At 41.6% G+C, this 11,016-nt stretch overlaps 1 protein-coding gene across 1 annotated transcript; it reads right to left on the reverse strand.

Moving 5' to 3' along the window:
- Window positions 1-1,351: 1,351 nt before the first annotated feature.
- LOC100121269 (juvenile hormone inducible-like protein) lies at window positions 1,352-2,806 on the reverse strand. The gene is given in 1 exon segment (NM_001168553.1): window positions 1,352-2,806. A coding segment is annotated over 1 exon segment (1,221 nt). The 5' UTR covers window positions 2,677-2,806; the 3' UTR covers window positions 1,352-1,455.
- Between the last annotated feature and the right edge of the window lie 8,210 nt (window positions 2,807-11,016).

Raw genomic sequence — 11,016 nt, forward strand, 5'->3', positions numbered from 1 at the left:
GGCCGCTAAATGCGCGAACGCGTGCACATTATACACACGAGAGAGAGAGAGAGAGAGAGAGAGAGAGAGGGGGGGGGGTATAGGTACCCTCGTACTCTGACGCGCGGAAACGCGTGTTTCGGACTCGCCGCGGCGAAACGACTTGCGAGATATCGCGTTCGGGATATGTGCAATGCGCGCAGCTTGCGAAACGTTTATGCGAGCGGTTTGCGTACGCGGAAAACCTTATCGGAACGTTTGTGCGGTCGGAGGTGATTATTTATGGATGCTACTGGCTTTGGGGGAAATTGATTTCCGATCGGTAGCTTGTAAGTGAAATATATCCTTAATGTTTTATTATTATTGCAGTCTTGTATGATTTGTTGCGTTTTCTTGGATTTTTCTATACGTTTTAGAATGTTTACTACAGGTAAAAATTTGTATTAGAAACTTTAGACCCCGATATAATCTCCGGTCAGCCTCTTCATTTCCTTCATCAGAATCTATGCTCCGAATGTATATGTAAAGGTATATCTGCAAGCCAAAGATGTCTTTTATCGGTTCTGTTTGAGCCGCTCATGCTATAGCTGTCTAATTTGGAAACCGTTGGATAAATTTATAAGGCCACATCCTTATACTCTAATAACATTGAAAGTTCAGTTGTCGCATCAGACTTCGTTTAACAGGCGGCCCGTTTAGTCACCACCTCGTATGCGTATAGTCGTACGTATAAATACTATACGCTTATAATATACGCTCCCGACTCGCGAGCCGTGTTATATATTGCCTCGCAGCTCATGTGGTGCTGCACTTCACCGCTCTCTCTCTCTCTCTCTCTCTCTCTCTCTCTCTCTCTCTCTCTCTCTCTCTCTCTCTCTCTCTCTCTCTCTCTCTCTAGTGCCACGCTACAGTATGTACGTGTTTGCCGAAGCTTAATAGACGCAAGCGAGACTTAACTTTCGAGAGACTTTATGCGCGAGAAGCGAGCGGTGAGCGATTCGCTTGGAGCGACTCCAAAAGCGGCTGACGAGAGCAGTGCGAGATGCCGATTGCTTTTGTTTTGCTTTTTGATTTGGAACGCGCTGGAAGCGATTGAGTCGTGAACGATTTTTTGGAATGGATAACGTTTCTGGAATGTGTCTTCTAGTAATTACTCAGTACTTCAAGTTGAGTGCCATATTTAATTTGGACGGGATGAATACCTCTGAATTAAGGAAAAAAGTACAAACGACTGATTATTGTACGATACGGTGCATTGACAGCTTTCAAGATTTTAAATCAAACAGCAATTTTCCATAACAATCTATTACAAAATAATGATAAAATAAATATTGGATCATAAGTAGGGTAGTTTAGTAAGCCAATAATACAATTTATAAACTAACTTATTTTGACTGATATATTTCGTATGAAATACACTTTTGTTATGCACAATTTTACAAAATACTTCTTTGATATAAAAAATAAGTATATTATTCACTTATTTGCCTGCAGTATATTTGATCTTTCGATTAATTCTGTGATGCACTCTACCAATCGATCCTTGAAAATAGTGTCTTTTTCCATGTATTCGAGCATGAATTTAACCCGATCTGAACCAAACATAAGGTCTGCAAATCCATCAGAACTTTTTAACTTCTCGGTCATCACATCTCCATTTACAAGAATCGTTGGATTGTATAAAGCAGCCGAAATGATACCGACAATTTTCATTTCTTCGTATTGATCTAGAATATCAGAAAAACTTGGGACAGGTGCTTGTCCATCGCTATTTTCTTTCAAAGTTTTACACAGAACATCATGATAATGCTTCAACATTTCAGTTTCTCTTTGCTTACGAAATTCTCGACCTGTAGTTATATGCATGAATTGGGCTATCTCAAACATTGGTGGTACGTATCGCACTACTTGAAAGTCCACTAATACACACTTTGGTAAAGGTTGCGAATCATCGAACATCAAATTGTACGACCAAGGGTCTCCATGACACAGGACATTTTGTCTCTTCTTTGACGGAGCTGCCTTATCAAAAATTTGACTAAACATTGCGGAAACAGACTTGTGATCGAAGCCTAATTTCTCAGCGATTGCTACGTTGATATCCACTCCTGTATTAATCCATTTGTATGACATACCTTTACACACAAATAAAACTTCTTCTAATAATTCTGGGTACAAGTCTATCCAGGACTTTCCAATCCTTCTTTCAGCTAATATAGATGCAGCGTGAAGTTTCGCATATGAAGATAACGCAGCTCTTACACACGGCTCATCTAGGATCTTAGTGCTAATTTTGAATTTTTTTACCTTAAGATCTTCGAACACCATCAGGTCGTCTTTGACGAAATAACATCGAGCTATCCATGATTTGTCATTTATACTTGCCATTAATTCAGGTACGATGAATTTAAAAAAATTAGTTTCCTTAGTAAATATTTTACTTTCTAATATCCAACTAAGTTGATTTTCAATTTCATACGGGATTGATTTAAGGAAGAAAGAGTAAGTCTTCTGTTCACAGTCATTTTCTTCAACGACGACCACCAGAGTCCGATGAGAACTCATAAATCCAACCCTTTTATCTGATAAATTAGTTGAATAGTACTTTACAAGTTTTGTTGCTGTTCCAAAAGCCTCTTTTATCATAATCGCCACCTCTTCTCTGTCTAGGTACTGATTATTGTTGCAAGTAGCCATACTGTAATGAATTTAATACTGTGATACTTATTAATAAAGTATAAAAAAGATTACTGAGCTTCCGATTGACGACTGATCGTATATATCTGAATATTGTTCTCGCGCAGTCTGATATATGTACACGTTTAACGCGACACACAGCAATGTTCTTGTTTATTTTGTAAATAGATAAGACTAGAGTCTTAAAAAAGCCAATCTTACATCTTTGTTATCTTCTACGAGAAAAGCTTGATGATCACAGTTAAAGTCGTGAAAAAGAGCCTGTTTATTACACGTCTTAAAGAAATATTATCAAGGCTTATTATGAAATGTGTGAATAAGTGACATGACATATCAACTGTTTGAACAAATGTGTAAATTCAGTAAAATCATAATTCATGCACTGACAAAAATTACACTAAAAGATAAGTGCGGATTTGGTCAAAGATAAAAATTATTTTTGTGAGTCATAAAAAGTAAAGATGCCTTCAAAGTCAATATTTGAGGAAAAAGAAAGGCTACGAATCGACAATTGCATTATCACTCAACTATTTAATAGGAATATTTCACAAAATTAATTTTTTAATGAAAAATAATTATCTATTTTTTCTCTTTCTATTTTAACCCAAGCAAACAATTATAATCAAAAAATGAAAATCACACACTGAGAGAAAAGTAAGGTTGCAGCAAACATATATGTTAACTGTTAACATAGACATGTTATTGGAAAAATTCAGTAGTGTGTTAAACATATCGTAATCATTAATTTTTCAGATTTGAATTTTCACAATAACTTTTGAACTAATAGTGATAAACTAGTTGTTAAATACCTTTTTGGAAATTCCAGAGGCTGCTGAATCAGTTGAAATGACACTTATTAGTTTATTTCTAGAACTACCAGATCTGGTATTCAGTCCCAAAAGGCCGATGAAAGACCAAATTAGGAATTTTGGCATTACATAATTCCAAAGGCACTCTGCATGATTCCTTAGGTATATTCAGTTGCTTTCGTTTTATTATCAATGATTTATTGATTATTCATGATAAATAAACCCTCAAGAATATTTTTTAATGAAAAAGGATGACGGATTTTGAGGTTAGGCGGTACAAGAGAAACGCCATCTGCACGCAACACTACGCACGATAGCCATGAAATTCATATGTTAACTATTAACATACAGATATTTCCCGCAATATTTTGTTACATTCGTAACAGAAATCTATAGTATACATACAAACTGTTTTTGTTTTGTATAGAATATTTGTAAGATGTACATGAATATACTAGCAATCGTTGCTATTAACGTGTGTGCATGTTTACGGCAACCTTATCGTTCTCTCAGTGCAAGTCATCATCGTATTTCATCGTAGCTCTAGATAATAAATTGCTCTTCTTCCAAGAATTCGAGGACAAATCTTCTCAAGAATATAACACCTCATAGCGAAAGCAAAAATCCGTTTCAACTAACGAATATCGTGAATTCAGGGAACTCGTCGCCTTTGAGCCCAATTATATTTATAGCCAATTCGTCGCTTATACGAGTCATTATAAATGCCGCGAATCCATGGATTAAGGGAGAAATTTCGCCAGTCGGCAACTCGGCCTCTGAAGTATTTTCACGCGACTCTTGTCGCCGGATATACTCTCGTATATACAGGGGATTTTCATTGATTAACGTCTCTGCCCTCTCCCTGCTATGCTGCCTCTTTCTCTTTCTCTTGCTCGCGGCGCCGCTATTTTTACACTCAACTCTTCTGGGGGACAACTTGTACTTCTTGTAACTTTTGGCGAGCGGCTCGTTGACGCTTTGATTTACTCGAGCCCTTTGATGCGCCTGTTAAACTTGGTATACTGATAAATTGATGATTTATATCATGCAACGCTATAAGAGTTTCTTTTGAATAGCTCAGTTTACATTTGTTCTAGTAGGAAGTAAGATATTCTGGAAACATTTTTAAAATACAATATATATATATATATATATATACATATACTCTTAATATGACGGAATCTTCAACAAAATTTAATTTGTGAAGTTCTTAATTAGAAGTAATAAGATGAATATGCGATGTTGTTTTGCGCTGCTATAAGTGAAGTGGCTTTCTACTCAAATTAACCTTCGCTTTACACTTTTAAAAATAAAAAGCTCACGAAGTATGCCCCGACATTAATTAAATTGAAGCCATATTCATTAACTTGCATGCACAAGGAAGCAAAAGCGACAGACACGCGGGAGTAAATTAAATCGCTTGACATGTGTATACGAATCAAAAATATACCCATACATATTGAGTGCAGTTTTATAAAATACTTATAGAACACAGAAAAATTGAATTATACGCCCGACAAATAATTTTCGATACACGCCCCCGCTAAAAACAGCAAACTCCACTCGACAAACCGAAACCACCTCCGCAATATAAGTAAAAGTCCTCGCCCCGCGTGTAGAACCGAACAGAGAGTCGCGCGCGCAGAAAGCAGCAGCAAAAGAGCGAGAGATAGTTCGAGCAGAAGAGGCCTCGAGCGGAATCGGGCAAACTTTGTCGGCGGCATTAAGTCACTCGTGGCGTTATTTATAGAGCAGCTCGTTGTAGCTATATACCTACGTATACGTGTGCGCTCGCGGACTCTCTGGCAACCCTTATATACCGCACAGTTTGTCGCGCGCCGACGCGGGGAGTGTCGCTGACAATCCGGGGCTTTAATGAAAAGTCATCCTAAATCTTGTCTTTTAATTTGCGAACGCGTGCGCGCGCTCTCTCGAGTGCCGAAGCGATGAGGAGCGGGTATGGCTGCTGTTTTAGCGGCGGAGAGCCTGCGATTGATTTGCATACGGGAAAAGGAGAGAGGACCGTGCGTGTGCTTCGGATATATTATGCGAGGGTTTTTGTCTGGCTGAGTGCCGTTGGGAGATTTGTTTGGTGCTACTGACGTGTGCGTGCGAGGGAAGTAAGGATATTAAACGGGGAGTCGTGATACTTTACAGACTTGTTAAAACTTGATCGTAAATTATTACCAAATTTTTGGGCAGTGGACAAAAATAATTGGAATCACGTGAGTTGTAAAGGCGAATATAGACATCGAATTTATTTTTACGGCTGATGTTGAATAGTGACTGTAATAAATTATCGTTGCGAGTTATTCAAAGAAAGAAGTGTAAAAAAATCGCATTCACGAACTGTTCGATTCGTATTTGCATATATTACGTGATCCACTATACGATTTCTCGCTAATCGCAACAAACTCGCATGAAAAGATCTTTCATAGTGAGCGAACGAATTTGACGATGAACTGTCCACCACATGTGTTCTATCGTGCTCGTACACGATTACATCTTCCTCTCATATAATCATAATATATCGCTGAAAACAGTCGCGTCGCGATTACGCTTAATTACATTAAAATTTCACAAGATGAGACTCGACGTTTATCACTATTTCAGAGCATTAACATCGATTGGTACGATGTTATATCACGAACTAGATTAAATTATTCTAATAAGCAAGTGAATGGACTACTCTATCCTCAAACTGAAATAAAATCGATAAAGATATACAAGACTATATTTAATTCGCCTTCCCACGCGAAAATTAAAATAGCTTAATCGGCCGAAAATATATAATCCAGCAGTCCTATCTGAACGATTATGTTAACGATGACTGCCCGATACCACGCACCGCATCCAAACCGTCATCGCCATCAATTTCAGTCCTCCTCCGCTCGCGCGCGTGCACTTAATAAACCCTTGAGTTGAGGAGGAAAGAAAAAAATAAAAAAAAGTAAGAGAGAAGAACTCGAATCCAGACACTATCGCGCGCACCTAACCCGATGAATGAAGTCCTCGCATGAATGGCCGTCGTTCTCGACTTCCGGTTTTTAATTCCGACGCGCGTGCTCATAAAGTCCGCCTCGCGCACCGCCTGCGAGATAGTGACGGTCGGGAATTAATGCTCAATGCGCCTCTTGTCTCGCGACGAATGCCCGCGGCGAGAGAGAGAGAGAGAGAGATAGATCTGGGTCTCTCTCGCGGAGAAATTGCGCGTTATCGGGATAATAAAGTTGGTCGATAACAAGTGAAAAAAATATAAACGCCGGGAGAAAACGGCTGTACTGTCGTTGTTTATTCACCGTGTAAGTGTAGATGAAGCCTCGCGATGTCAAGTGTGTGGAAGAATAATTTTCGAGATTGTCGAGGTATCGATGTTGAAAGCGTCCGAGCTTGTTAATTAGAGATTAAGATTTAAATATTTTTCTTGCGAATCAAACTTTCACGGTTGTGGGACGCGAATGTTCATTTATAGTTTTTGAAAATTAACAAGAAAAACTTGATAAACTCCGGGAGACAAAGGAAATTACAAAGCCCCAAAGCCAGAAACAGAGTATATATCAGAGCTGACTCCGCAAAACTCTTAACGGAACTTAATTAACGTCTGTCGCTTCGCTGTATATACCCGTACACCGTCTCTCTGCAACAGCTTTACGACAACTACAGCCCCGCAGTTTCACGTCCGAATCACCTGGAGACACTATAGCCAGGAGAGGAGTAGACCCTCGTAAACGTCGCGTCTCGACAACACCGAGAGTAGAGGAATAGCCCATCGAATCCGGAGATGAATTAATAAGTCAGCGCTCGTCGATTAATTCCGTCTTTGTACCGTTTTCGACGATAACTCGCATTATACATAGGCGCGTTGTAAAATGCAGATATACACCGCGCGCGCGTGTGTGTATAGGATACAAGCAGGAGCGCGGCTGGACGAGCGCTGATTATAAATCAACGCTTGGACACGCGAATTTAATTAAAATTTTAATGAACACGTCGCTCATAGAGCAGAGCAGTGCCTGAATTATTATCGAATGGATCATTATGTGATGGGGTCTAGTTTTCGATGGAGTAGCCGAGCTCTCGAGGAGCGATTAAATTTATTGGAAGCGCGCAGGCACGGCTCGCTCGGATAAAGTAATTATTTGACTAGTTTTCGCCGGATAAATGAAACATCGTTTCTACGTTGTCCAGAGCCGTGTGCTATATCTCGTGTTCGACTGATGCAAATGTGTTCGGGACATGTTTTCTCTCATAATAAGCTGCTCGTGTGTACACAACTAGAATTTTTAACAGAAGCCTTGAGGCTTTCGAATCGTCCTTACCAAAATTCATCGGAAAAAGCTCATCGAAATAACCGCACAATCGCGTACAACGACTACTTCTCTTTCACTCGCCCCCTCTGTACCGTTTCCAATCTACAACTACTGTTTCCGTTATTTTTCCTTCGTCCTGGCCTCGAAACCGCAGGGAGAAAGAGAGAGAGAGAGAGAGAGAGAGAGAGAGAGAGAGAGAGAGAGAGAGAGAGAGAGGACCCTCGTGGAAGTAGAAAAGGTCGATCCCGGAGAATAAGAGAAAAGCTGCTCCGACTCGCTTGCCGGCGGATTGTTACGAAAGGATTTGCGGTAATCCCTCGATCTAATTTGCATGCTGATGGTAATGGATGTGTATATCTCTCTTTCTCTCCCTCCCTCGACTGCTATTCCCTTATTCGTCCTGCGGCTTTTGTCGGCCATCGTCTCGACTCGAGTTCGCGGTGCTTTTCGTTCTGTTTTTCGGAGTACTTCGACTGTCGCGTTCGCAAAGCCGGAATTCGTGGATAAGAACTCGACGGAGTGGTTTGTATTTCATTTTAAATTTTCACATCTCTGCCATTCAGCATCAGCCAATCCAGCGACAACAAAGGAGCCGAGAGCATACAATCCGTGTAATGAGCTCCCTCTCGTTCCTCACAAGCAAGTCCGTGTCAATATGCGGCAACTACGAGAGTCTACCTTTCTCTCTCTCTCTCTCTCTCTCTCTCTCTCTCTCTGTGTGTGAGCCTGAAAGAGAGAGAGAGAGAGAGAGAGAGAGAGAGAGCCGAGAGTCCGAGGCGGAGCTCGAGCTGGACAAAATAGGAGTACGAGCGGCGAAGAGACGCCCACCGAAGGCCGCAGCAGGCCTATCGCCGGCGACGCCGATGGGAAAAAACGCTGCTGTTAACAAGATGGTGAGCTCGCGCTCTCTTTCTCCTCCGCGAGTCTGTGTGTATGCGTGCGAGCGTCTGTTACATACCGCGCGCGGTTCTGTCCTCGTCGCAGGCTCGCGTGATACGACCGAGCGGCGCCTGTCGCTTCGAGCGTCTGTATGTGTGTGGGTATACCTGCATCCAACCCTTTCAACATGGCTGATCCTCGTCGTCGTCGTCGTCGTACTCCCCCCTTCCAAAGAGCGCGTGTGTGCAGGTAGCGGTCGCTTTAAGCTGCGGCGACTGTAAGGAGCTTGGGTTATATGCATACACAAGTATGCGGATTATTTCGAGTGTGGTAACGCTGCCTCTGACCGTCGGGAGTATAGTGCAGACATGCGCAGCAGTTGTAGGTACAATGGAATTTTTATTGCTTCAGCGTTTTGTCGTTATTTTTCAAGATTTATAACTACCACTCGTTGATCGCTGTTTCTGCGCAATAGTTTTATAGTTATGTATACCTTATAAGTAGGGAGTTACGACAGTAGTGTCTTTGCTTGATTTTTATACGCTAAATGCTTGTAATTGCGTATAATGATGATGAAAGTTTGCTACTGCGACGCCGAAAAGAACATTTTTTAAAACGCAATCGAAGCCTACCACTTTTCGGATCGACTATACATAACACGAGCCAAGGCAAACAGAGGAGACACTTTGTCGGGTCATTATCGGTTACACGTCGCGTATATAGATACAGAGCCGGACGCTGTGAAGCTTCCGTCGCGTCGCTATCATTTGTGCGTTGCCGCGTCTTGCCCTTCGACGATGTATATGTGTGTATAAAAGGAAGAGCAAAGGAGCTGCCGCCGAAGCGATAGCTCTTATCCGTGACACTTTCGTGTATCTCTTATATACTGGACCCGACTCTGCTCTGCTCCGGGTATAATACCCGATGAGAATTTACACCTGATTGCAGCACTGAAGCCGAAAGGGCTCTTTGCCGCAGTTTTCTTTGCGTATTATAATCGGACGCAGTGTAGTTGAGCCGTCGGTTTAATCTGGCTCGACAAAACATTTTTTAATTCATTGTCATCGATAGAGCAAATTTTAAATAGTATTAAGAGCGTGTTTTATTCTCGAGTTTAGTATTCGCTCTATTGGTTTATTGGCAAATTTACTATCGCAACGCTTTACGAGCGGAAATCGTACACGGTTAATATAAAATGTACGCTATCTTTGAATGAACGCTTCGAAGGAGAGTCGGATTGCGTATTAAACTTCAACATTCTAGAGCTTCCTTGAGCCAAAGCAACGATTATTAACAATTACCAGTTCTACAAGAAGAAAAACTCGATAGTTTTAAAACTGATATATCCGGTTGTATACATACCTTTCGTACACGTATCTCCATAGTCAGCGGCAACGGCAACTCTGAAACGCATGAAAAACCAATATAATTTTCATTACTAAGTATAACTTGGGAATCTAACGAGTATGTATATACCGAACACGCAATGCACATATCCATTACGGCTGAACGCAAACTTTCCCACTCGGCGCCGGCAGATCAACGGCCATAGTATAATCAAGCCGCATAAAATCCGCCAACAACTCTTCCACGACCCGTAAAAATCCTTCTTCCCCGCATTAAAAGTCTCTTCGAAACTAGGCATAAAAACTAATTAAAAACATTCGGCTAATAGCCCCCCCCCCCCCCCCGACCTAATCCAACTCCCCCTGAAGAGAAAAAACAACGTAATGGGGTATAGGGGATAGGCACAACCCCCCTATATCCACACCGACGTGTCTCGCCGCTCGTAAATATACGACGGCCCGCGTCTTCCGAGCTGCAGCAGCACAAAAATACGCAAGTTTTCCGCGAAGAAGTTGAAACATTATTAAAAGCGAGAGCCGCGTCCGCCGCCGCAAAGTAATATAAAGTCCGCTAGGATCGCGGTCATATCGAGCTCGTAAAGCACTGGAGTGCGCGAGCGGCCCGCCTTACAAAGTTTAAAGAGGCTCTCTCTCTCGCTTGCTCTTCCTACTCTATATGAAGCAATTTACAAGACCGTAGAGCAGAACTCGACTCTCGTAGGAGCTGCGCCGGAATGTCGATGAGCTGCTGCTGCAGGAAGACTCGCTCGTAGTAGTCGTCGTTGTGTGTAGGGGTTGGACGCGGAGACACTGGCAATAAAGGGCGAGACAGATTTTTCAGCATGAGAACGCGGGGAAAGTTTTGTACTTTCGCTCGGATATAAATTTTTAAAGATGCATATCCATATGTACAGTAAAAAATCGATTTATAAACCATTAAGATTCTTCCCCGACACCATCGTGCAGCGACGAGCAATAAAAATTGTCCTCTCCGAA

This window comes from Nasonia vitripennis, chromosome 1 (assembly GCF_009193385.2).
Source record: "Nasonia vitripennis strain AsymCx chromosome 1, Nvit_psr_1.1, whole genome shotgun sequence".
Classification (NCBI taxonomy): domain Eukaryota; kingdom Metazoa; phylum Arthropoda; class Insecta; order Hymenoptera; family Pteromalidae; genus Nasonia; species Nasonia vitripennis.